General features: G+C 43.5%; 1 protein-coding gene across 1 annotated transcript in view; it reads right to left on the reverse strand.

Moving 5' to 3' along the window:
- The window catches only part of LOC126088353 (band 4.1-like protein 4), a 561,066-nt gene that overhangs the window by 34,664 nt on the left and 500,570 nt on the right, over positions 1-25,832 (reverse strand). Inside the window, exons 10-13 of the mRNA XM_049906490.1 lie at positions 16,785-16,939; positions 11,828-11,946; positions 3,188-3,290; positions 610-873 (exon numbers count right to left, since the gene is read on the reverse strand). Coding sequence (XP_049762447.1) covers positions 610-873; positions 3,188-3,290; positions 11,828-11,946; positions 16,785-16,939 — 641 coding nt within the window. The remainder of the gene's footprint in view (positions 1-609; positions 874-3,187; positions 3,291-11,827; positions 11,947-16,784; positions 16,940-25,832) is intronic.

A 25,832-nucleotide genomic window follows, 5' to 3' on the forward strand; every position in this document is an offset into this window, starting at 1 on the left:
CAGATAGTTTGTCAATAATTTGAAGATGAAAAGCACTGACTGTCGTTCCTTTATTTTCATAAATACCTTAGCACATTTTGAACAGTGTTTCACAGGAAAGAATCTCAAACCTTCGAAGTGTACCACCCTGTCCAACTTTAAGCATGTGGAGCTCTCAGTTTTGGCTTAAGGAATATTACGATTTTGTGTATGACATGTAGTGCTGTGTATTCCCAGTGAATGTAATGTCAGAAACATTTTTCCAGGGATTATGCTCAACCCTTAAAATAGATTACAAGTGAACTCTATACAGTTGATGAGCTACCATTTAGTTCCTTATGTCCTTATATAAAATGGCAAAAGCATGATCACATGTCAGTGCCTTACCTGGAAACAATATATTTAAATTTGAAACAATTTTATTACTGCTGCTTGACTGGAAAGAGGAGGCTTTGCAGAGTCGTGATATTTTATAAATAAAACCTTTTAATGTTAAGTACCAAGTGAACTACAGATGATTACAGTCCACAACTTTCAGGGATTAAAAAAAATAGTACATATGTCATAAACAGACCCCTACATGCAACAGTCTGATGCTGTTAAAGTACTATGTCAGAGCTGTGCACACACCTCTTGCAGGAGCGTGAGTCATTCGAACTCTGACTCTCGACACTGGAGGAGCGGCGTGTGAGACGGCTGAGCAGCTGACTGTTGTGATGTCCTGCAGAGCGTACAGAACGTGGGCTGGAACTGGAGTAGAGACCACGCATGTGTGGCTGGTGAACCGGCTGTGTCCACGGTGCCGACCGTGTCGAGCGAGGAGAATCTGCCCGCTGTTGTGTTGATGGCAGTGCTGCTGGGATGCTACATGTAGATCGGTACAAACTGCTTACCCTGTGAACAAGAATCCATATATTTTTTAACACACAATGTAGCAATCAGTTCTCCAATCACCATTTTGGCATGACTCTGCTATCAGACAACAGTCATATATGACCAAGCTGAATTATAGGGAATCTGAATCAATATGATTTTGATATGCAATGGATTTGTGTAGTGAGTGACAACTGATTAGTTTTCTAAGATGCTAATTGTTATACTTACAATGAATAAGTAAAAATCTTTAATAATTTGCATTATACAAACACTGTAGAGTAACAGTGGTATTAGTACACTGTTTCAAAATAGTTGAACATTACTGGCAAGAAACTGAGGAAAATCCAAGTTACTTCAGCAAAACTTATGAAGCATCAATATTTAGTGAGGAGTTGAGATACATTCTGCTCAATGTAGAGAATTAGCAATTATAGTTTGTTTATAGAATGCACAATCTCTATCACTGTTTGAGTGGAACAATGTATGTATACATTGCTGTTATGAATATACATTGCTGTTATGAAAACAGGTAGCATCTGGCATCCAATTGAAAATAATTTTTAGAATCCAGAAGTAGACCTTGAATGACAAGAAATATAAAATGTGAACAAGTCATCTATTTATCTAGTTTACTGCTTGTCCTGTTCTTTGGCAACAGAATGAATAAACACAGAGGAGACACATTTAGATATAACATATAGTAACTGGCCTTTTCTCATTGGTATACAAATCACATAACCTCCTAGCTTCAACAGGAGCAGATGTACAGTGCAAAAAGTGTTTTTTCCAGCCCCTGGATGACAGGCATGTTGTATGGGAACAGTGTCCTGCCAAGTCAACCTGCTTTGTACAGTAGCCTACTTGTCAGGCGCAAGAAACGGTTTCCTGGATCCCGACACACAGGCTGTCCTGTGTGACGTGTGTTGTGTTATAATATTATCAGCCTGCTTTAAAGACCTGCTTTGCACGGGAGCCTGTACATCAGGTGCAAATAAATGATTTTCAACCCCTGATGTTCAGCCTGCTCTGCATGACAGGTGTGTTGTGGGAGTAGTTATTTTATTGCACTGTATTGTAGGGGATACATGTACTCATAGCATGGCTGGGGACAGGTTGAGATAGATAGAGGAATGGATTGATAGAGTAAGGGGGAGGAGGAATTAGACAAGGACAGGGGAAGAGTGGGAGGTGCATGAGCAAGTGAAAGGTGAAGAGGGGTGGTGGGCAGGTGGAAAAGGAAGAGGGGGAGGCAGAGATGGAGAAAAAGAGAGGAAGCAGGATATAGTCAGTACTGTGGGGCTTATAACCTCTTAGCTCCAAGAAAAGAGGAGATATGGGCAATCACGTGGGGTTTTTTTTTTCAGCCCCTGCAATACAGGCTGTGTGCATGACAGGTGCCTTGTGGCAGTAGTATTGGCCTGCTTTCTCGATCTGTTTTGCAGAGGCTGTATGTTTAGATGGGTATGGCTGGGGAAAGTTTGAGATGAATAGACGAGAGGATGGGCAGAGTGGGAGCCAGGAGGAGATGGATAGGGAGAGAGGAGGGGATGGGCAGAGAGACGGGGGGAGAGAGGAATGGAGAGACAGTGAAAGGTTAGAAGGAGGGGGGACAGAGAAACGAGGTGATGAATAGGGAGAGCAGAGGAGGAGAATGATGAGGAGACGAGGGCAGGAGGAAATGAATAGGGTGACAAAGGGAGGAGAAGGTGTAGGGAGAGGGGGCAGGAGGAGATGGCTATAGAGAGGGCAGGAGGAGATGGATAGGGAGAGGTCGCAGGTGAGATAGAGAGACTGGGGCAGGAGGAGACAGCATAGAGAGAGGGGAGGAGGAGATCAAAATGGAGAAGGGGGAGGACGAGATGGACCGAGAGTGGAGGGAGGAGAAGTGTGCAATACATATGTTGAGCGCGTCCGTGGATGAAGCTGCAGGGAAAAAGCTATGATGGATACTGGATGGCGTGACGTCAGGAGCTGCAGCTCCAGAGATATCACGGTTCAACACCGAGTATCCTGTGACCCTGCCACTACTTCTAGTTAGACTTCTGAACATATTCCTTTTCATGTCATGAAGATCCTCTTCGCTTCTTGTCATACCAGACCAATTAATTTTCAGCATCCCTGCTTAACGCCATATTTCTGATGTTGTAGTTATTTTCCTTTCTGAGTGATATAACATTGAAAACAGATGCAATGCAGCATGAATGAAGTGCTGTGCTTATAGGTAGATGTAGGACCTGCACCATCTGCAAACTGTTTACTCTGCAGTACGGATATGCTGTCATTTTATAAGTTGTAGACAGTAAATATAAGCTATTTTCATTCTGCTACTTACGAAGGTATTGGCTGAGGGACTGTCGAAATTGGTTTCAGCTCTTGAACTGGCGGTGGTGGTGGCGGCGCGTTTTCCTTGTTGAGAGTCTCCTCTACTTTAGGCGCTGCAGGCACAAACACAGTTTTAGTAACATAATCTCTCAAATTCTCATTCTCATTCTCTCTCTCTCTCTCTCTCTCTCTCTCTCTCTCTCTCTGTGTGTGTGTGTGTGTGTGTGTGTGTGTGTGTGTATGTGTGTGTGTGGGGGGGGGGGGGGGGATATCTGAAAATTAACCTCCATTTTCATGTAGCACTGGGAGTAATGTGGGGAACGGATCAGTCACTTTGCTGATTCACGTACATAGCAGTTCTTGTACTTACAGTTGCAATAACAAGAAATTCGCATAGTTTCTCTTGGTCTACAGTATCCGTTCATAATGATTGTTGCAATCCTACAAAATTTGGTATCTGTTCTGTGATATGCTTTTTAGTGGCAAAAAAAAAAATTCGAAGGCACTGTCATGCAGCGCAAAATTTGTGATGAACACTGATCGAATGTGATGAGTGAAGATCAATGGTGTCGTCTGTTTACGAGTGGGAGGACGAATGTTCATGATGATGACGCAACTTGCCGTCTGTCTATAGTCAGCAACGAACTGCTATACAAAATTTACGAGGTTCATTAAAACCAACGTTTCAAGGTATCTCCACTGTCAGATAAATTTCAACAATTTTGGAGTTTTTTGTATACATCGTGACTAAACAAATAGTGTACCACAGGTTCGTGCTCGGACTTCCATTTTCACGTAGTACTGGGAATAATGTGTTTGAGACGTCGTTGTGTTGTGGTACCCACGACACTCAGCAAATGGTTCTCCTTTTTCGTTAGGATTCGTAATGAGAAGACCAACTGACAGAATAATGATCGGTAATATGAGTTTCATACCTCCTCGCCCAACGCATAAAAAAAGTACGCCAACTCAGTTGGAAACGTTGTGTTTTAATAGCTAGCTACTTTTCTTGGGGTGGGGGAAACGTTAAAGTAATCTTGTTTGTAATGTGGATTTATGAAACATAGGAAGTTCAAAGTGACCTCCAACAGGAGCCAGACAACGTCGATGCCGCTGAACTGTTGATAGAACTACAGCTGCCAGTGTTGCTGGTGTGATAGTCGCAGGGGACGCCTGGATGCTTTGTCGTAGCATGTTCAGTGTAGCTGGCTTCCGTTGATAAACTTCATTTTTCAGGGTCTCCAGTACGTACCGGTAGAAGTCATGAGGTGTTAGGTCTGGAGACTGTGGTGGGTACTCAACAGCTTCTCTTCGACCTACCCATCATCCAGGTAGATTTTCATTCAAGTATGCCCTGACATATCTGTTGTTGTGAGACGGAGCGACATCATGTTGTACGTAAAGTCTTTCATTTTTCAAGAATCCCTTGGATGGCAAGTAAAATCGATGTTTGCAGCATATGAAGATACTCCTCACCTGTTACGATAACTTCAAAGAAGAATGGGCCAATCGTACAGCGCAACGACAGACAACACCACACGTTAACACCTGGTAGATTAACATATTTGTCTATGTGAACGTGAGGATTTTCAGGGACGCGCTACACGCAGTTGTGGCTGTTTACAGTACCGCTCAGTTTGAATTCCGCATCCTCAGACCTGATAATCATCCCTGCAAACCGTTCGTCCTCGCGAAGCATGCCTTCAAACTGCTCACATTACTCCATCCTCCTATCCGAGTCGTCCTCGTCCATAGCGTGCAGCGATCTTGGAATGTACACTTTCCACTTTGTAGCCTTCATGCGCACCCTACTTTACAGATTTTTGAGATGACCAAGTAAAATGTTGCAACACAGGAGCCTTTGATAGGCTAGACCTTTCCTTCTGCTCATTCTGAACAGTACGGTCTGTTGGTTGGTTAGTTGGTTGATTTGTGGGAGGGGACCAAACAGGGAGCTCATCGGTCCCATTGGATTAGGGAAGGATATGGACGGAAGTCGTCCGCGCCCTTACAAAGGATCCATCCCGGCCTTTGCCTGAAGCGATTTAGGGAAATCACGGAAAACCTAAATCAGGATGGCTGGACGCGGGTTTTAACCATCGTCTTGCCGATTGCGATTTCAATGTGCTAACCAGTGCCCCACCTCGCTCGGTAGTAGTGTCGGCTTCACAATTATCCCGAGTACGATAAATTGTTGTACGTGTTGGTGGCTGAGTTGTGAATACATTACGCCATTGCCATTTTACTTCCATCAACTTTTCGTACTTCACGTACCACTTTAATACGGCCTTGCGCTGCTCAAACGATAATGTTACTTCATTCATTGCTGCACTGTTATCTGCCGGAAAATGTGCGCCAAGATCTCGAGGAGGCAACGTAATACGCTACCGCGCGAAACTGCAAAGATACGTCATTTTGTTCCAAAAAGTGTCGACATTTTTCTGGACCCCTTTGTAAATAAGCGGAGCAGAGACGAGTGGAGAATTATTCTAGCGACGATACTGGGCGCAAAATGGGAAATCCTCTGATTTAAAAGAACGAACCTCTCGAAAACAGCGAAGCTGGTTTTCTGTTGGCGTGGTGTTGTCATGAGAATCTATGGAAAGTGCTTGAAGGACGGTGAAATCACGAGTAGGGACGTCCACGTTTCACTACAGAACCTGGAGGTCGGTGGCTCACGTGCTCCGTAAAGATCTGTGGCACATCTGACGATCAAGTACAGTGGTGGTGCAGCCTCAAGTTTCTTTCAGCAAACCGTTCAGTTGAACACTGGGCTCTGTAGCCGACAACCACTACGTGTTCCCAAGTTGAATCGGTTATTATGACTGCAATGTGCACGTGATCATCGAGACTGAACCACGGATCAGTGGAAACTTGTCGCCTGATCAGGTAAATCACGTTTCTTGTTTAACCAGATCGATGGCCGTGTCTGGATACGCCGTCATCTAGGCGAACAGCTACTCTAGGTGCTACAGACGCAAGCTGGCAGGGGCAGCATTACGCTATGGAGAACATTTGCCTGGTCTTCTGTGACACTTTGGTAGTAAAGTAAGGTACCGTGGCAAATGCGAACTTTATTGCGGATCACCTGCATTTCTTCATGACTTCTTTCAGCAGGACAACTGTCCACGTACAAGGCCAGAATAGTGCTGAAGTGGTTTGAGGAGCATGAGAGCGAATTCATGTCGTCGTCTTGGCCACTAAATTTGCCTGATCTAAAACAGATGGAACACATCGCTATCGGGCGCACATAAACCATTTGTCTGTATATACCGAATTGTGTGACCTTTGCGTAGACACCTCGTACCACAGACGTCAGGAAACCTACCAGGGACTTGTTGAATCCATGACACGTATAATCGCTGGAATATTGCGTTACAAAGATGGATCAAAACGCTAGTAAGGAGCTAGCCATATTGTTTTGACTCAACAGTGGATCCAGTGGTCACACTATAAGAAGGAGTACGTGATACTATTGTAAATGATCATCTATCACCAGCATTTCTTCCCGCAGGAGAATGCATGTATCAAGATGATCATGCTGAAGCACGGCTGTAAACGTCTGATAAGTCTTTTTTTATGATCACAAGGATGTGGCCTCTGCAATATCCGAATCGAATATTACTGCGGCGTGGCAGCTGGTATATGAAAAACGTTTATTGGCTCATTATTAAGACAGTTCCTTCACGAGGAATGACTAAAATCTCACTGGCCACTGGTCAGGATTTATATGTACCGATTCCTAAGCAGAGGGGTGATTTGTCTGGGAAATCGAAAATTCTTAAGGAATTCCGATAGACTGGCGGAAGAGGGGGCGCGGGGTGTTCGTTGACGGAAATAAATGTTCTGAGTCATTTTGTAACGTGTCAATCTGAGATTCTGTTTCGGAAATATTCGGTTGGGGAGACGCGTGAGGAGAAGTTAGGAGTCAACCTCGAGAATATTCGTTGTCCGTCGGTTTTCGGGCTCCAGGCCCGTTTGCCATTGCATGAGTGTGAGTTTGATGAAATGTAACCTGTGAGAATAATTTGACACGTAGCTTTCAATTCGTCATTCGCACAATAAAAAAGCTGGTTTTTCAGTTTTATAAATTATAAACACATATCCATGTTTAAACAGGCATGTTATACAGGTCAACATAGAATATTCATGTTTCGGTTCGTTATTACTAATTTCAATACGAAACAGTATTTCACAGTGTTTCTCGCAGCGTCATGCTGCATGTTAACAATGCCCACAATGTGACGAGCGTTCGGTTTGCTATTAATGCGTCATTGTTTATCAGAGTCTATTGATATTAGATTATAGTGAAAAAAAGTTCTAAAAGCATTCCTGCAAGGATTTCTCGACTACTTAAGCTGCTGTACGCTGACACTGAATGGTGACAGACGACGGCAACGAAGTACTTTCCAGGGGCGGTATGACCTTGTGATTTACGGAATTGTCCATAAAACTACAAATTCTAGATGAACTTTAATTAATCACTAATGAATGACGTGGAAACTAAAAAAAACATTTGCAGCCTTAAAAGCTAATGAACATACAACAGGAAAATTTGGACTTTAACCTAAAAATCTCAGGGCACTCTCCTGATGAAATAAAGTCGGCACAGTGCCAGGGGTATACATATTATTGTGGGTGTCAAAGGTAGCTTGTTAGGTGTGCGTTGTTATTTTTTTTTTTTTTGAAACTATTGAATCTAATAAACTTCAGGATATGGAAGGCTGTTTAGTAAAAAAAAAGTATAAAAAACTTGCTGAGAAGCCCGAAGTTGCGCGGGTCAGAATATAAGGCATGGGACGAGGCATGAGTACCATTGATACGAGCGGCATAAAGAAGTACGTCTCATTAAGGTTACATTGAATGCAGTTCTCCTGTCAGTATGGTCCCGGTGTGTGGCAGTGGGTGAATGTTGTTGGCAAAATTCTGCGAAATATGGTAGAATAAATACTCTTAGGTAAGGGTAAATGATGTATGACTTAAGGAATTTATTGTATACGTGAAAATGTTTTAAGCGTTTCATTCACGATGCAATATAATGGTGGTAGAGTTGTCAACGTGTTTCATCCGTGCGGTGGTGGGTGGAAGTGGGTAATTGTGATTGGCAGTTATCTCAATACAATGTGCGATGTGGAACACTTAGTTCTCTTAGAAAACGCCATATGCTTTACGACTTTTGGACTTTACCGTATTAGTGACTAAACTCGCTTATACAATCCTCACTCTGTTCCTTCCCTACTTGCGGTAACATTACGTTACCCAAACATATTTAACTGCGAGTAACACCACGGGGCAGATTGTTACTTTAATAATATTGTCTTAAAGTAATAGTATTTAAATGAAGGTGGAAGGAAATTGAAGTTACTTTATTTTGTTAGGTATTAGTGAAGTCATTGACGAAGTCGCGCTAAATTATGAGGAAGAAAAAGCGAAATGCTTATCCGAAATCACTGTACTGTACTGCGAAATTATTTAGGTGTGAGTTACGATTATTTTTATCTTTGGCTCTATCTGGATTTTTTTCTTTGTGTCTTAGTTGATCGTCGGTAAGGTGTGACTGACGAAAACGCTCTGAGAGATTAAAAGCTGGTCTATTTGATATTGTACGTCGTTATTAAAGTCTGAATGACGAAACCGCGCAAGCATCGTATTATGTCGGTCGAATGAAACAATTAATGCGTTTTCACATGTACAGTAAAATTCGTGTCACAGAAAATGTAGCTTTTTCCTAAGAGTATTTATAGCTCCATATTTCGTGGACTTTTGCTCGCCACACACACTCACTGCTACGCACCGCGACCAAACTCCCTTACTATACTCTGCTCATCATAAGAATAAACCTGAGGTATACAAACACGAACGCAATGATTGATCAGAAGCCATAGCACACCTACGCTGGTATAGTTACACTCTAGGAAGTAGGTCAACTTATGTATAACTAAGTTACGTTAAATGAAACTTTAAGATGTTTTTCTTAATCACGCTTTAGCAGTGTAGTTTTTACTTTAAAAATCGTGTACAGTCACAGCGTCTGCCTATTGTGTTCTGACTGTCGCGCTGTTAAATGGGTGGTATGAAAATGGCTGAGGCTGCTTCCTGCTCCGTAGCGAAACATGCTTGTGGAACAGTGTTAAAAAGTGCCGAGAAATAGGTTGTTCTTAGTGTTTTTCATAAATTTACAGGAACAATCGGGTTTGAAGTTTTCCGAGGGACTGTATTTGATACACTTGAGATACAAATACACAACGGATGTATGGCGGAATTGGTTCAAGTCTCGCCTTGGTCATCCTTTATTTCTCGTTCAATTTGAAATACCTTCACCTCTTACTTGTAAAATTCATCAATTTTTTTTTACAAATAATGCATGTCTTTTTGTTTGTAATTGCATACTGCACGCAAAATTCCTGTTTTCGTTTCAAATATAAATTCTTAATTATAGATATTTTATGAAAGATTGCTTAAATAAAGGAAACATAACAATTCAATTTTTAGGACAAAAATGCAAAACCAAATACTCTTTATTTGGACTATAACACAGGTGTAGTCTCACACGAACCATAGTGACAAGTGTCGTAGAAACATGAAAAACAATCATTTTCACACCATACAAATACTGCGTCTTTACATTTGCCACTGAAGCATTACAATATGAACGCAACAGAACTGATCTGGAGCAAAGTTAAATTTGTCGCGAGAAATAATAAGACTGTGAAACTGCCAGACGCTCTGCAACTAAAGCACGCAGTTTTTTCACAGGTCACTGCCGAACGCTGGCGGAATATAGAACGGCACGTCATAAAAGAAGAGGAGAAAATGTGGCGCCTAGGTGGCTTCGTAGATTCTGTTGTTGGTCGACTCGATATAAACGTAGCAGATGACAATTCCACAACTGAAATGTATTTCTCCCGCGCCCGGGTTCCCAGGTTCGATTCCCGGCGGGGTCAGGGATTTTCTCTGCCTCGTGATGACTGGGTGTTGTGTGATGTCCTTAAGTTAGTTAAAGTTCTAAGTTCTATGGGACTGATGACCATAGATGTTAAGTCCCGTAGTGCTCAGAGCCATTTGAACCATTTTTGAAATGTATTTCTCGGATTCGGATAAGGAAGCTACTAAGAGATTACTAGACAATTGACTCTAATTAATACTTTCAGTGGTGTCTGTATGCAACAACACGGTGAAATCCCTGCTGTATGCTTTCGCATCACACGCAGCTCGCTCAGAGAAATTACCCTGTGTTTAAATTAGGAATTTTGATCACTCTTGTTTGTAATTAGAACACTATGTTAGATGTTGTTGTTGTTGTGGTCTTCAGTCCTGAGACTGGTTTGATGCAGCTCTCCATGCTACTCTATGCTGTGCAAGCCTCTTCATCTCCCAGTACTTACTGCAACCTACATCCTTCTGAATCTGCTTAGTGTACGATTTTTACCCTCCACGCTGACCTCCAATGCTAAATTTGTGCTCCCTTGATGCCTCAGAACATGTCCTACCAACCGGTCCCTTCTTCTTGTCAAGTTGTGCCACAAACTCCTCTTCTCCCCAATTCTATTCAATACCTCCTCATTAGTTATGTCATCTACCCATCTAATCTTCAGCATTCTTCTGTAGCACCACATTTCGAAAGCTTCTATTCTCTTCTTGTCCAAACTATTTATCGTTCATGTTTCACTTCCATATATGGCTACACTTCATACAAATACTTTCAGAAACGACTTCCTGACACTTAAATCTATACTCGATGTTAACAAATTTCTCTTCTTCAGAAACGCTTTCCTTGCCATTGCCAGTCTACATTTTATATCCTCTCTACCAAAATAGCAAAATTCCTTTACTACTTTAAGTGTCTCATTTCCTAACCTAATACCCTCAGCATGACACGACTTAATTCGACTACATTCCATTATCCTCGTTTTGCTTTTGTTGATGTTCATCTTATATGCTCCTTTCAAGACACTGTTCATTCCGTTCAACTGCTCTTCCAAGTCCTTTGCTGCCTCTGACAGAATTACAGTGTCATCCGCGAACCTCAAAGTTTTTATTTTTCTCCAGAATGAGAGAATTTTATGCTTGCCGTCTGGCCACCTAAGAAGCGTGCGATAGTGCTTGAGATTCGCCGAATATTATTTCATTCTCTTTAAAAATTAAATGACATTTGAAGCTATATTGTTTCTCTGCTCGTAGCTATTTACGTCTGAACTGCAACCTCGGACATCAGTGCAGGATAGGTGGGCCAGCTGGCTGGCCATGCGCCGGTAAAGGTTTTGTCCCGCATTATCGCACACTCTACGTGCTTCTAACACAGCGTAATACGTACCTTTATGATTGTACTTGACTGGACACAGATTAGCTTCCGCTCCACGTGAAACGAAATTCAATGAGATTCAAGAAAACGCGGAAGAATACTTGGTGTAACGCTTACATCAGGTTTATTCTTATGATGAACGCCGTATAACAGCATGAAACCAAGGCCCGTCTACTACCACAGCCACGAGGGGGTGGCAGTGAGTGGTCATGGAAAAAAGTGTCACTACACACACACACACACACACACACACACACACACATACATCAACCTTTTATGTGTAGATTAATGTGTAGATTATAAATCGAGTACATTGGAGAGAATAGTTAGATGTTGTCAGGTACTCACCGTCCTGCGCGCCCTCGACGATGCGGCGCTGGTAGCGCCGGCTGGGCGTGCGCGTGAACTGCGGCGGACTGCGCAGGCGCAGCTGTGCGTCGCGCTGGGCCTGCTTCTCCGTGCGGCCGCTGCACACACAGCCACACACAACACTCACAGTACAGCTCCAATTACTCACTGGTCCACTCGAGAGGGGTTTGTACAGCCTTTCTCCGTTACGTTAAATTCATCATCTTTTAGGCCCTTAGCTTAACTTTTATGCGATATATCTTCATGCATATTTCGACATTTAGTAGTAACTTAACCAAACCTATAATTTTAAGATTTTTTCATTGTGTTCAGTTTTATTACGAGTTTCACCAGTCATCCAATACTGCGAGGGGTAATAATAAACTTTATCACCTCGAAAAAGAAAAAGAAGTTTTATATTATTTGTTTGTTTGAAGTCATGGTACACATTGGAATACCCCGCACCACAATACCGTGGGACGCCAAAACAAAACGGCCTAGCCCATTGACAAAATGGAATTCCGTGCGGTAATTCGTTTTCGCTAACAGGGAAAGCGTTGGAGCTGTGTCAGGGCAGCCCAGCTGACTTCTTCCATGTCGGTATTGGCTCCTCTAACGGCGTACAACATTTATGTGTACGGGGATTACAAGGCGCACGATGACTGCAGACATGTACTTGCAAATAAACAAAAAATTAATTGTGTAACTTTATTTTTCAAAATGATAAATAGACAGTTGTGACTATCCCTCGTACAATTCATAATTTTATACAAAGAACTTAAAAGATTACTAAGTATATGTACATAGGGGGTAAACATTTCACTGATTTGTGTTTACTAGCCTTTGAGGAAAGGGGACTTTTAATATTACAAACCTTATTGTTGAAGTAGCTAAGAATGAGAGCATACCATGGACACTGGAAAAATGCATAGTGAGCTTTCTCATGTTTATGTTAAAAATGTTTACTGTAATCCTTTCCCCCACTTTTTCTTTTTTTGTATTTTGACCTTATTGGCTGCTTTATTGACCTATCTATTTCGTGAGTAATTTGTAAGAATTGGGTTGATGTCTAACTGCTACCTCATGCAATGTTAAATGCTCCCTAGGCACATGCGCAGAGGGTATCACATAAAAATGTTGATGTAGGTACAATTACAACGTTGAAAGACGTGACTGAGTTGTGTGCCCTGCCTCTTAAAGCACTTTCTCGAATCTAGGCCACCTGATTTACTGGCTTGAAAAAATTTATAATGGCACTGGGAAGGCTATGTTTATGGGCATAATGTCATTCAACTACAATTGCTCCGCATTCTGCATACTTCTGGGAGAGCTCATGATGTAATTCCCGATCGATCGACATTTTATGAATAAGGTGCCTCAAATGTCCATCTTCATGGAATTTCAGTGCCCTGGACTGGGTTGGCTGTAAAAAGGAATGGCACGGCTCGCTCTGCCCTCTACCTCTCTTGGGTCCACTGACGCGTCACGTCAACCCAACCAGGGCGATCAGTGAAATGAGATCGCATTCAATTAGGGAAATTAAAGTAAACTACCTGCCTACATTTGGTAAGGAATGAATTTGCCATGCAGAAGTAATATTTTGGGAAATTAGTGTCCCCACTCACATACACCATGCAATCTCAGATTTTGACGGCCCAGGGACACACTTTTCCTTATCCTATTATGTCCAAATTTTTTCATGAAATGGAACCAAACTGGGGGCAGCGAAAAAAACATCATCATAAACTTTAAAAGTGTCGTATCAAGCTACCCTAATATCCATTGCCTACGAAAACAGGATATCGTATATATTTATCAGCTCGGCACAGAATAAAAGCGACTTCACATTAGTGAAGAACGATTTGTCGTCGCATACTAGTGTGCGACCTGTTTTCGACACAACAGTGTTCTTTGCACTGTGACAAGTTTCATCAAGGGCAGTCAACCGAATGGATGCACGTGATGTAGGATTTGTATTCTGAACAGAACTGCGGCAAGAGGTGAGAACTGGATGCTCCATTACGAAACAGAGAGTAACACAATTGATGGGGAAAAAAACCATCATACAGGGTGAATATAAGATTCAAGGCACGGACATCCACTGCGAAAACGTTCCTGGCAACCTTTTGGGACGCCAAGAATCTTTTGTAGATGCATTTCCAAGAGAGTGGCTAAGCTGTTGGTAGCGCTCGCTTCAGCGGCAAGTTGGAAGACAGCTGAAGCCCAGTGAGGAGTACTGCTGTTACACGACAACCCACACTATTTACGTCTGCGCAGAGCAAGGGTACAGGTACAATTCGCGAGTTTATAGAGAGGCGCGCAGGGTCTATTGCAAAGCAGAATTATTTTGTTGAAAAAACAAACCAACGACCATTTCCTGTAGCAGATTTATAAAAGAAATTTGTAGTAAAACTCACACTATTTAATGGGTAACCCTAGTAATGATGCTCCTGCTGTTGGTAACTCTCAGTGTCTCGTCACAGCGAGGGAATCGGATCGGATCGCAGAGCGGACAAGGACTCGCGGTGACTGTTGAAAATATCACGTCGTGGGTTAGGGAGAGTCGGTTCCTCGAAGTACGAGACTAGGTTCTCCGAAGTCGCGTCCCCCCGAGCAAGCGTTTGAAGCCTTCACCATTAACGTCTCGCTTGTGCACGGGTCGTACCACGCGGATTTCAGGAAGCGCTGCAGAAATGGCAGCTCCGCCCTTGCGCGGCCAGTGGTGTTATGTGCTGCGGGTGTAAGGGAGGCGAGGGGAAGGGGAAGGGGAAGGTGGTAGTGAAGCCGGTAAAGAGCCAATTAGTTAATGAGGGCGTCGCCCGAAGCTTGTACCTACACCTGACGCCACAAAAAACTCGCTGCGATGGCTCTTGTCCACTGAAGCTGGCTCAACGGATGTCACGAATAAACACAAGGAGCGTCAAGGCTTAAAAAAATAGCTTCCTGAATGTGTGGTTTTGTGAAGTTTACATTAATACCGGAAACCATTTAGTTTTTCGCTGTTTACGAAAAACTCTTGTCAGTGCACTTCACTAATGTCGCCGTTTAAAAAATTAGTTGCAGTGTTAGCTTTATCTATAGTTTTTAATGTATTTAACAGGAATGAAAATTTTGCTCCTTTGACACGAACCTAATTTAATCCGAAAAATCAGAAAATTGCAACAGCACGTAGCAATAATCGTGAGAGAATGAATCCGTTGCGACATAGCTCTTTTCCAGTTACTTATATGATAGATAAAAGAGATATATTGTGACAGGTGAAATACCCTCAAACTTCTAGACGAATCTGATAATTCAGATTCCTAAGAGTTGTCGCGAATGGCCTTGCCGCATTGGTAACAGTGGATTCCGTCAGATAACCAAAGTTAAGCGCTGTCGGGCTTGGTTAGCACTTGGATAGTTAACTGTTCGGGTCTGCCTAGAGCTGTTGGCAAGCGATGTGAGGCTACTGAGAAGTAGCGGCCCCGATCGCGAAAACTGACACCGACCGGCAGAACATTGTGCTGACCTCAGTTCCCTCCATATCTGCATCCAGTGACGCCTGTCGGCTGCAGAAGACACGGCAGTCGGTCGGTACCGTTGAGCCTTACGAGGCCTTTTCGGACGGGGAGAGAGAGAGATTAAGATTTGTCAGGTGCTGGCAGGTGTGAATATTAGTTTAATTAATCACGGTTGCAAAATAAAAAATAAAAAACACCTCCGCGTACTGGCTCTGAGAGGCAATCGGTACCGATCGGCGATGTGTCATCCCTACCAGTGGCGGCATGGAGGGGCAGGGTGTCAATGCAGAGTTCTCCCGGCGGTTTTCAGTTTACCAGACCTTGGAGCCGCTATTCCTCACTCAAGTAGCCATCACGAGACTGAGTGTATATAGTTCCAGTCCCAACATCAAGGAAAAATGCTTGGAAGTATTGAGAATCTTCCGTATAGCAGTCAAACATGCTGACCACTTGGCTGCGGAGGTGGTAATATACTAACCCGAGCTACTTATAGAAGAATGGAAAACTGTTAGAAGCCGTCGTCGGGCAAGACCAGGATGGCAATGCTGACCCTACAACTTATCTTACAAAACAGACGGAAAAAAGCAAAACCAATGCTTATAGCATCTGTATATGAGTGACAGATTTTGTCATTGTTGACTGGAACTGTTCCATTTGTGATTGTGCTGGTGGAAAGAACTTTCAGCATAATTGTAATGCATCCATTACGGCAAAGCAGGTTCAAAGGAATATGCAGGTGTATCGTAACCGTGGGGGAGATAAGAAGCGGAAGAAACAGGAGGCACTTGCGTCCTCCTAGAATCTTGAGTACAGACGATTAATTCAACGCAGAACTCTCGCGCATTTCTAGAAATGGTGAAATTTTGAGACCCTTAGCTGATTAACAATATGTAAAAATAGATGTAATTTTGCAAACACTAATGGGTCGCTTACATTTTAGACTTGAAAATAGCCAACTTTTATAAATACATTTTGAGTCGATAACTCTCAAACTTTTTCGTGAACCTCAAGCCAAATTTTGTTCATAGAACACGATACGTTTTCAAATTCTTCGCGTCGGTTAAATGAAAAGGGAGAATTTTAGATCTGGTCCCCTCTCGGATAAATTTCTGCGGACGCCCATGTTCATAAAGAAATATTATATTTCTTTAGATGTGCGTTAAGCTCCTTCAGTATATTTTCTAAAGAAAAGAATAAATAGGACTTTACTGGCAGTAGGTTGTCTACGATCCGCAAGGTAATTGTCAGACCCCGTGAATTGGCGCACTGGCGAGAGGACAGCGATTCAAATCACCTTACGGTCATCCAGACTTTGGTTTTCAGTGCTTTCCCTGACTGCTTGTTTAAGGGAAATGCTGAGATGGTTCACGTGACAACCTTCCCACCTTGTGCTCCGCCTCTTATGCAATCGGCGGTGTGTCGGGTAGAGGGGCGAGGCGCTGGTGGCCTGGTCTCACCTGTACCTGAATCGCGATCCCAGCGAGAAGATGTCGGGCGTGGTGGGCGAGACCTGCACCAGGCGGAAGAAGGCGTGGTGTTCCACGCAGCACTTCCACAGGTGCTTGCACGCCGACTTGGACGGCGTCTCGAATCCGTACGTGTTCTCGTCGTTCTGCAACACACATTGAAGCTCGATATAGGGCTGTGAAATCTGAAACGTTGTACGAGTCCACTGTTGCTTCAGTTAAAACTTCAGGTCTGAGAGGCTGCGGTCGATGTATGGATCTATTTACTGATGATGAATCCCAACTTGAGGAAAACATCTCCAGAGACAAAACTGTCAACTGCTCAGAAGACGTGTCCCGCGGATGGCGACGAAACATTAGCAAATAGTTTCATACATTCAGCTGTGGCGTCTGAGTCTGGAAGTTTTAACTGCTGCAAATACCGGACGAGAAAGCCTTCATGGCATTAATGAACAATGTTTTTTAGAAAACAGTAATCTTGTCTTATGAAAAACATATGTTAAACACTGCACTCGGAAAAAGAAACCATACTCATATACCATACCATACCATACCATATCTAGTTCAGGTAAAATATTGGTTCCCAACCTTCCTGAAATATTAGCTAGTACCCCCAACCTCAATCCTCACAATCATCAACACCAGCGCCTAATTAAAGAATTTTCTTCGAACACTTTTATTTTAAAAATAACGAAAGGTAAATGGTAATTAGTATTTGCAGGTGTTTTATTAAATGACGTCCTAACGAGTCACCGAGACAATTGGTACTGCATATTCCTAATAAACTTTTTTCATAGAATGATGAAGTAATTTCCAGTACATCTATCTACAACTCCCCCTCAAAAAAGAAAGCTAACTATGCTCTTGTTACAAAATATGCTTCCTCTGCACCAGCCTTGTATCTCGAGACACTTGCATCACCCGTATCCTGCAGCCCCATTTAAAATCTACCACGTTGAAATATCTACTCTTTACTTTTGGAAAATCACTTGTTCGCTGGATTCCATTGGTTTGTGTCTCACTACTGATGTTGAAATCTCTACACTACGCTTGCTTTTGGAAAATCACTTGATCGTTGGATTCGTTTGCTTTGTGTCTCCTTTTGATGATGATGACATAACAATAATAGTAATAATAATAAAAGTAGTAGTAGAACTAATAATAATAATACTGAGTCGGGCCAACAAAGTTACTATGGGTTGTGCTGTCAGTAAATTTATCTGTTGCGAAGTGAATAACAAAGCAATTTCTGGCACATTGTGGGGACTAGCTGCAACTCGGAGAAGGCATTTTCAAGAGATGTGTAAGCATATGTGATATATACATCTCAATTTCACTGTCACAAATGCATGGTACAAAGTGCAAGGTACGTGCAGTGGGAGAAGGACTAATGAGGAAGATGTTGCTCATATATTCATTCCACAAGCTATGACTCCCACCAAATTGTGTCAGACGTTACAGCTAAAATTAAAAAAAAATTAGTGATAAATTATGTAATAGTTTACTATCTTACAAAATAATGATACTAGTAATGATGTATTTTTTTTTAAATTGGTTTCGTGACCGAAACACAATTCACTGCTTTTGTTGTCAGCGCTCAGAAAATTTCATTTCGCCCCTTACGGCGTAATTACCCCCAGGCTGGAAACCACTGGTATAAAAGAACAAAAACAAACACCGTCCGAACAGGCCTTGAAGCCCCAACGGTACCGACCGACCGCCCTGTCATCCTCAGCCCTTAGGCGTCACCGGATGCGAATACGGAGGGCCATGTGGTTGGCACACCGCTCTCCCTGCCGTTGTCAGTTCTCGTGACCGGTGCTACTTCTCAGTCAAGTAGCTCCTCAGTTTGCCTCACAAGGGCTGAGTGCACCCCGCTTGCCAACAGCACTGGGCAGGCCTGGACGGTGACCCACGCAAGAACTAACCGAGCCCGACAGCACGTAACTTCGGTGAGCTGACGGGGACCGATAGTACCACTGCGGCAAAGCCGTTGGCTCCTACAAAAGAAAGAAAGATAAAAAAAAGACATTAACTGCAAAATGTGTTGAACTTAACGATAAAGTGTTGACTTTAGAAAAGTATATTTGGAGTGTATATTTTATTGTTTGATTCTGAAGTTCGTTTACGCCTCATATTATTCGGAAAGCTTTTCTAGCACTGTTCTATCCTTGAAAACTATGTTCCACTGCCACTGTGTCGTTCTCTTCCTCTCACTTCGCTCTCTCTCTATAGCACAAACATTTTCTATCTATCTTCCAGTATTTATTACTTTTCACTCTCTTTGACACCGCCACTATCTTCTTCTCTCTCAGCATAAGAAAGCTCGAATATGTTCGCATGCCGAAAGTTTTGGGAAAAATTTTAAAGGTGCTGAGGAAGGTAGAATGAGACAGCTGGTATCTCACTTTTTAGTCGAAGTCTTTTAAATAAACAGGGACATACTCGCATTTTTTGTGCTCCGATAGCAGCATTTTTCCTACGGTTCCCTTCTTTGCCCCGCTGGAGCAGGACATGTAGGTAGTTTGCTAGTGTGAAACTGAAGCAACGCAAAACTAACTTTACGTTTCAGACTGGATTTTACACGCACAAAAATTTTGCATGTGCTTCAGTACTACACCGTGAATTTCCCAGACGTTAACGGGGACACTTTGCAGCACATGTCTCGGTACTACGTCATTTTATAAAATACATTTTCGCCTCACGCCGGATTTTACCTGGGTATTTTGCGTGTACAAGTAGGGTAAATTTGAATCTCAGTTGTTGTTGTTGTTGTTGTTGTTGTGGTCTTCAGTCCTGAGACTGGTTTGATGCAGCTCTCCATGCTACTCTATCCTGTGCAAGCTTCTTCATCTCCCAGTACTTACTGCAGCCTACATCCTTCAGAATCTGCTTAGTGTATTCATCTCTTGGTCTCCCTCTACGATTTTTATCCTCCACGCTGTTCTCCAATGCTAAATTTGTGATCCCATGATGCCTCAGAACATATCCTACCAACTGGTCCCTTCCTCTTGTCAAGTTGTGCCACAAACTCCTCTTCTCCCCAATTCTATTCAATACCTCCTCATTAGTTATGTCATCTACCCATCTAATCTTCAGCATTCTTCTGTAGCACCACATTTCGAAAGCTTCTATTCTCTTCTTGTCCAAACTATTTATCGTCCATGTTTCACTTCCATATATGGCTACACTTCATACAAATACTTTCAGAAACGACTTCCTGACACTTAAATCTATACTCGATGTTAACAAATTTCTCCTCTTCAGAAACGCTTTCCTTGCCATTGCCAGTCTACATTTTATATCCTGTCTACTTCGACCATCATCAGTTATTTTGTTCCACAAATAGCAAAACTCCTTTACTACTTTACATGTCTCATTTCCTAATGTAATTCCCTCAGCATCACCCGACTTAATTCGACTACATTCCATTATCCTCGTTTTGCTTTTGTTGATGTTCATCTTATATCCTCTTTTCAAGACACTGTCCATTCCGTTCAACTGTTCTTCCAAGTCCTTTGCTGTCTCAGACAGAATTACAATGTCATCGGCGAACCTCAAAGTTTTTATTTCTTCTCCGTGGATTTTGATCTCAGTATCTGGGATAAAAATACGAAGAAAAATTTTAAGAGTGTTCGAGATCGGGATCTTAGAACTATGTCGTAAAAATGTCTGCAATTTTCTCGGCATAGCCGTTTTGGAATCCGCGACTGGGTTTGGGTCGCTGGTGACGGCGAAAATATAGTTAAAAATACTTTTGTGGCGTTTACTGGGGAACCGCCCATGGACTAATGGTGCTTCTGGAAGTCCCATCAATCCCAAAGTAGGCCACATGAAGTGCGATTTGTCTAAGCTGGAGAAAGTGTATAATATTCATAGTTTGACCCTATATTGCATGATAGTAACACTAAGACGATCCTTTTGTTGGGTATACAAATGGAACCTAGCGCAAGGGCTATCCAAAGCACTTGACCCTACTTTTTTATCACCGTAGAACCCGTGGTATGTGCACCGAAAAATTTTGTTTTTATGCGCGGCGTTTTGGAACGTAAATATTGGTAAGCCTGCCAGTTAAATTTTCTGCAGCACCGTGTATGACTGTGTTGTACTGCATCGCTGAAAGAAATCGATTCCTTGTTATAGACATTTCTGTGTGATTGGTTTGGCTTTTCCATCTTTCTTCTCTTTCTCATAGAAATTCCTAGAAGTTCTGTTGCAATATTCGCAAGCCTTGCTCCGGCTGTTTCAATTATTAAGCGAACTTGTTACCTGTATTGCAACTCCTGTGCAGGTTTCACACAATTAGAGGTAAACTGGGGAACACCTAAATAAGCTCTGAACGCGACAGCTGATTCTGACGCTGCAAAGTTCGAGAATCATAGCGGGAGAGTAATCGGTTTTAGCAACGTTGCGGGTCAGGCACCCAACTCGGCCGTCGGCTGTGTTGACGGGAGCGGGCAGGGTAGGGCAGAGCTTGCCGGCCGCAGGCGCGGGCCCCGGGCGAGCAATTGGCGGTAGGCCGCGCTGTTAGCGCACGCTCCACGCTGGCGAATTAAAACGCAAACAAGTGCGCCGGGCCGCTTAATTACAGCGCCGGACCTAATCCCCAAGTTTCGACAGTTCAATTTGGCCGGCCGCGGGCGGTCCTGCGCCCGCAGGGTTACAGCCCGGCCGTCCACTGTCTCAACTTCGAGCAACGGCCGCCTCGGCCATTCCGCCGCGCGCAGTTACCGGTCGCTCCCGGCAGACTGTACTTGTGATAAAGCTAGTAGTACCGCCTCGGGCTGGAGCCGTCACTGCTCCACCATTTGCACCAATGCCTGTTACTCTGTCCGAGGCACGTTATTGTGTGGTGATACAATATATGACGTATGTTTCAGGAGGCCGCCGCCCACAAGAAATGCAGAAACCCCCCCCCCCCCCCCCAACTAACTTGTACCATCACACTAGTCGCCTTGGCCGCCGTACATTGCGAACTTTCGGCTCCGTGCAGGGCCCACGGAAATCAATATGTCAATGAAAAGGTCTTAAATCTGTCGTGTGTTATCGCGAGATTGTGCATGTGTTTAAATACGCAATTCAGAATTATGAAACTCGAAAAAGTTACTCGGTCCTCACCAGACTGGCACTCGTAAGACCTGTGTATCGTGTGGGTGTGACGAACGCCATAGGGCCCATTTATTCCGTTGGACACGCACGAAACATGCAAATACGTACACACTCAACTACACGTCGTTCTCCTAGATCTGCACACGACTATGTCAGTGCCGTGTTATGTACCGTGTCCCATCGAGTCATAAAATCTAAATCGGCAAAGATAAATGACTACGTAGTTTTCGGTCGGCCGCTGTGGCCGAGCGGTTCTAGGCGCTTCAGTCCGGAACCGCGCTGCTGCTACGGTCCCAGGTTCGAATGCTGCCTCGGGCGTGGATGTGTGTGATGTCCTTAGGTTAGTTAGCTTTTAAGTAGCTCTAAGTCTAGGGGACTCATGACCTCACAAGGTAAGTCCCATAGTGCTTAGATCCATTTGAATCATTTTGAACGTAGTTTTCACCACTCTACGCGAATTTTCGCATGCGCTCCTTTAATCATCGGCGTCTGGGCAGCAGTGCAACTTAAAAACCGAGTCCTCTTGCCTCTCTATTACTGACGTGTATACCAGAACTGCAATGGAAATTGTCTTGAATAGTTGACGAAAATGTCCGTCGGTTTGTTGTTGGGCGGGCCACTGGCACTTTACGTTTTAGCCGTATCGGAATGTTTTACTGTTTAATGTTTCACTGACGATTCCGTTTGGTAGTGATTTCGACGTCAGTCAATAAATGCGCAAGCACCACATGTTACCTTCCCCCGTTGGAGGTTCGAGTCCTCCCTCGGGCATGGGTGAGTGTGCGTTGTCCTTAGCGTAAGTTAGTTTAAGTTAGAGTAAGTAATGTGTAAGCCTAGGTAGGAACCGATGTCCTCAGCAGTTTGGCCCCATAGGAACTTACCACCGCCACCAGTCGGTTGTTTTCAATTCACTCCCTGGACACAATTGAACATGAAATACTTGTGTCATGTTCAGACATTGTCCTTGCGGTTGTACACGTTAGAACACTTAGCATAGTAGTTGTATCTATTACGAAACCTCGAAAAGACAGCATGGCATCAATCACACAGCGTGCATTCAATTGGGTGGCCTCATAGAGTATGCATATAATGGGACTTTATCTCCGTCAACTCGCATTACACTTGCAGCCAATACGGGTAAAAAAGGCTACTTGCCTGAGATGGAAAGGAGATTGGCGCAACCGAAGAGACACCGCCGTCATCCCACACGAAAGAAGACGCGGCACAACCAACGACAATTTGGTATGAAGCCTCACAGCTTGGAGATGGAATGAAAATGGTTAAGCAATGAAAACTGCTGCCAATGAGCCACTTGCCGCCATAATAGATGCAGCGGTCACTGCACCATATGCAGACTGCCCCAAACTGATAGCCCTTGGGGGCTGCCCGCCCCTCCCTTCCCCAAGGCGAATGCCAGAGCCGCCTCCCCCCACCATCCTCCACCGAACACCACCCTCCCCTCCACCCCCAGTCAAAACAGAATACCAATAAGTTTAAGCTAATACTAACGGCTGAAAAGGGCCATACTCTTCTGTAGCCCACCAGCGGCCTCCGCCAAAATGCAATAAAAAAAATAAAAAAATCCCTCCCTAATATTCCCAATTGGGATACCCTCTGTCTCACTCCCAGCCAACTGGAATAAGAAATTCTGCAGAATGAAGAACGTAAAAACATACTAAAAATCAAAAGTACCTTAAAAGTGGGAATATTTATCATTTCTGGGGAGTACGACCTCATCACGGGCCTCGTTGGTGCAAGCGTATCGTAAGTGAACTAATGACACCATTTTGAATAACAATCAAGGAAAGTGTGCGTCCTCATAAAATGGTTCAAATGGCTCTGAGCACTATGCGACTTAACTTCTGAGGTCATCAGTCGCCTAGAACTTAGAACTAATTAAACCTAACAAACCTAAGGACATCACACACATCCATGCGCGAGGCAGGACTCGAACCTGCGACCGTAGCGATCTCTCGGTTCCACACTGTAGCGCCTAGAACCGCACGGCCACTCCGGCCGGCTGTGCGTCTTCAACTGTAAATGATGACAGAGGTGAACATCAACGAAGAGGGTGTTTTAGTTTCGGACGCGTTGTAGTGGAGCTGTTCACCATCCAAAACTTTTAGGAGGCAATCAGAGCAATCAGACTAGTGTTACAATAGCAGTTAAGCGGACGTAACTCAGGTGCGTGCAAAACGATGGAATATTACGCAGTACCTTTCATTCTCACTACTGGTTTTTTGTAGTGTGGTGTAGCTTATTATTTTCTTTATTATGGTTACTACAAAAGTATCGGTTCAGTTACCTTCTGTAGAGTCAGTAGTAGCTACAAATTCTCGGTGCGCTACATTACACTTTCTTTCGTTCGAGGCGTGTACTAGAAACACTTTCACCACGTGTTAGACGGTACCACCACTGTCTGCATTTGATAAGCGCTGCTTATTCAGTTTGGTGTGTGTTTATATTTCTCACTTTTCCCGTCTAAAGACCACCCTCCAGAGCTTTCACGCCTCACAGGCGCCGAAGAAAGGGTATGCAAGAGAAGGTGAAATGAAGCTTGTTTGCGTTTTGAATTACGTCTCACGGAATGAGTCCAATTCAAACCAGAAAGTGTCGAATTATTTTATTTAAGGTACAGGAGCGCAGACTTAAGGGTGGAGAGATCTGCTAGGAGTCGGCCTCTCAGCGACGGCGCCCTTACAAAAATTACAAGCGAGTATCTGTGTGAAAGCGCGGCGAGGGTGGCCCGTGAATGCCTAGTGAAGGGTTGTCGCCACAATGCCCAGGCAACCACCCTCACTCGGCAGTCGTCCGGGCAGAGGGGGAGGCCGGGGTTGAGGGGGGGAGAGGGTGGAGTTCATTTAAAACTGCGTCGCAATTGTGCGCCCCTGGATTAGCTTAGAGGCTGGCGAGCTGTTCCGGCCTTATCGCGTTTCTTTGGCGAATTCGCTGTGCAGCAACGGCGGTAGAACTCGCACGTCTGCCGCTGCGCACCCGACAGCGCGTCTCTGCGCGGCGGAGGGATGCTGAGTCCTAGCCGGGGAATGGAGACTGTGCCCGCACAATACGCTGATCCTTAGAGCCCGTTGTTCACCTGATAACTACTATTTATTTCGTTATTGCTAAAAAAGTCCGACAAGTTGCTTTATGACACAAGCCTACATCCATATCTACAGCTACACGACTAGTCTGCAATTCAGAGTTTTGTGTCGTTGAGAATTCATAGGACCACTTTTAGACTTTCTTTCTACCGTTCCCCTTTTGAACAGCACATGGGAAAAATGAACATCTAAATATTTCCCTAAGAACTCAGATTTCTCTCATTTCATTAAGATAGTAATTTTTTCCTACGTATGTGGAAGCCAGCAAAATATTATCGCATTCGGAGGAGAAAATTGCTGATTGAATTTCGTGAAAAGAACTCACCGCAGCGAAAATCGCCTTTCTTTTCTTGATAACCACCTCAGATCGTTTATCATATCCGAGACGCGCTCCCTGTTCCCCTATAATACAAACCAAGCTGCCCTTCTTTGAACTTTTTCAATGTTCTCTGTCAATCCTATATGATAAGGATCCCATATCGCACTGCAGTACTCCAGAAGATGAACAAGCGTAGTGTAGGCAGCCTCTCCAGCAATTATTTTGTATCTTCCAAGTATCATGCCAACAAAAAGCAGTATTTGCTTCGCCTTCCCCACAACATTATCTGTGTGATTGTTCCAGTTTTAAGTTGTTCGTAATTGTAATCCCTAGCTATTTAATTTAATCAATAACCTTCAGTGAGGTTTATTGTGTAATTGAATGTTAACGGTTATTTTGGTACCCATGTGGAGGACCACACACTTTTTATTATTTAGGGTTAACATACAGATGTCGTGTTAAAATAATTTTCCAATTCGCTTCGATTTTATGATGACTTTACTAGACGGT

Source organism: Schistocerca cancellata, chromosome 6 (assembly GCF_023864275.1).
Source record: "Schistocerca cancellata isolate TAMUIC-IGC-003103 chromosome 6, iqSchCanc2.1, whole genome shotgun sequence".
In the NCBI taxonomy this organism is placed as follows: domain Eukaryota; kingdom Metazoa; phylum Arthropoda; class Insecta; order Orthoptera; family Acrididae; genus Schistocerca; species Schistocerca cancellata.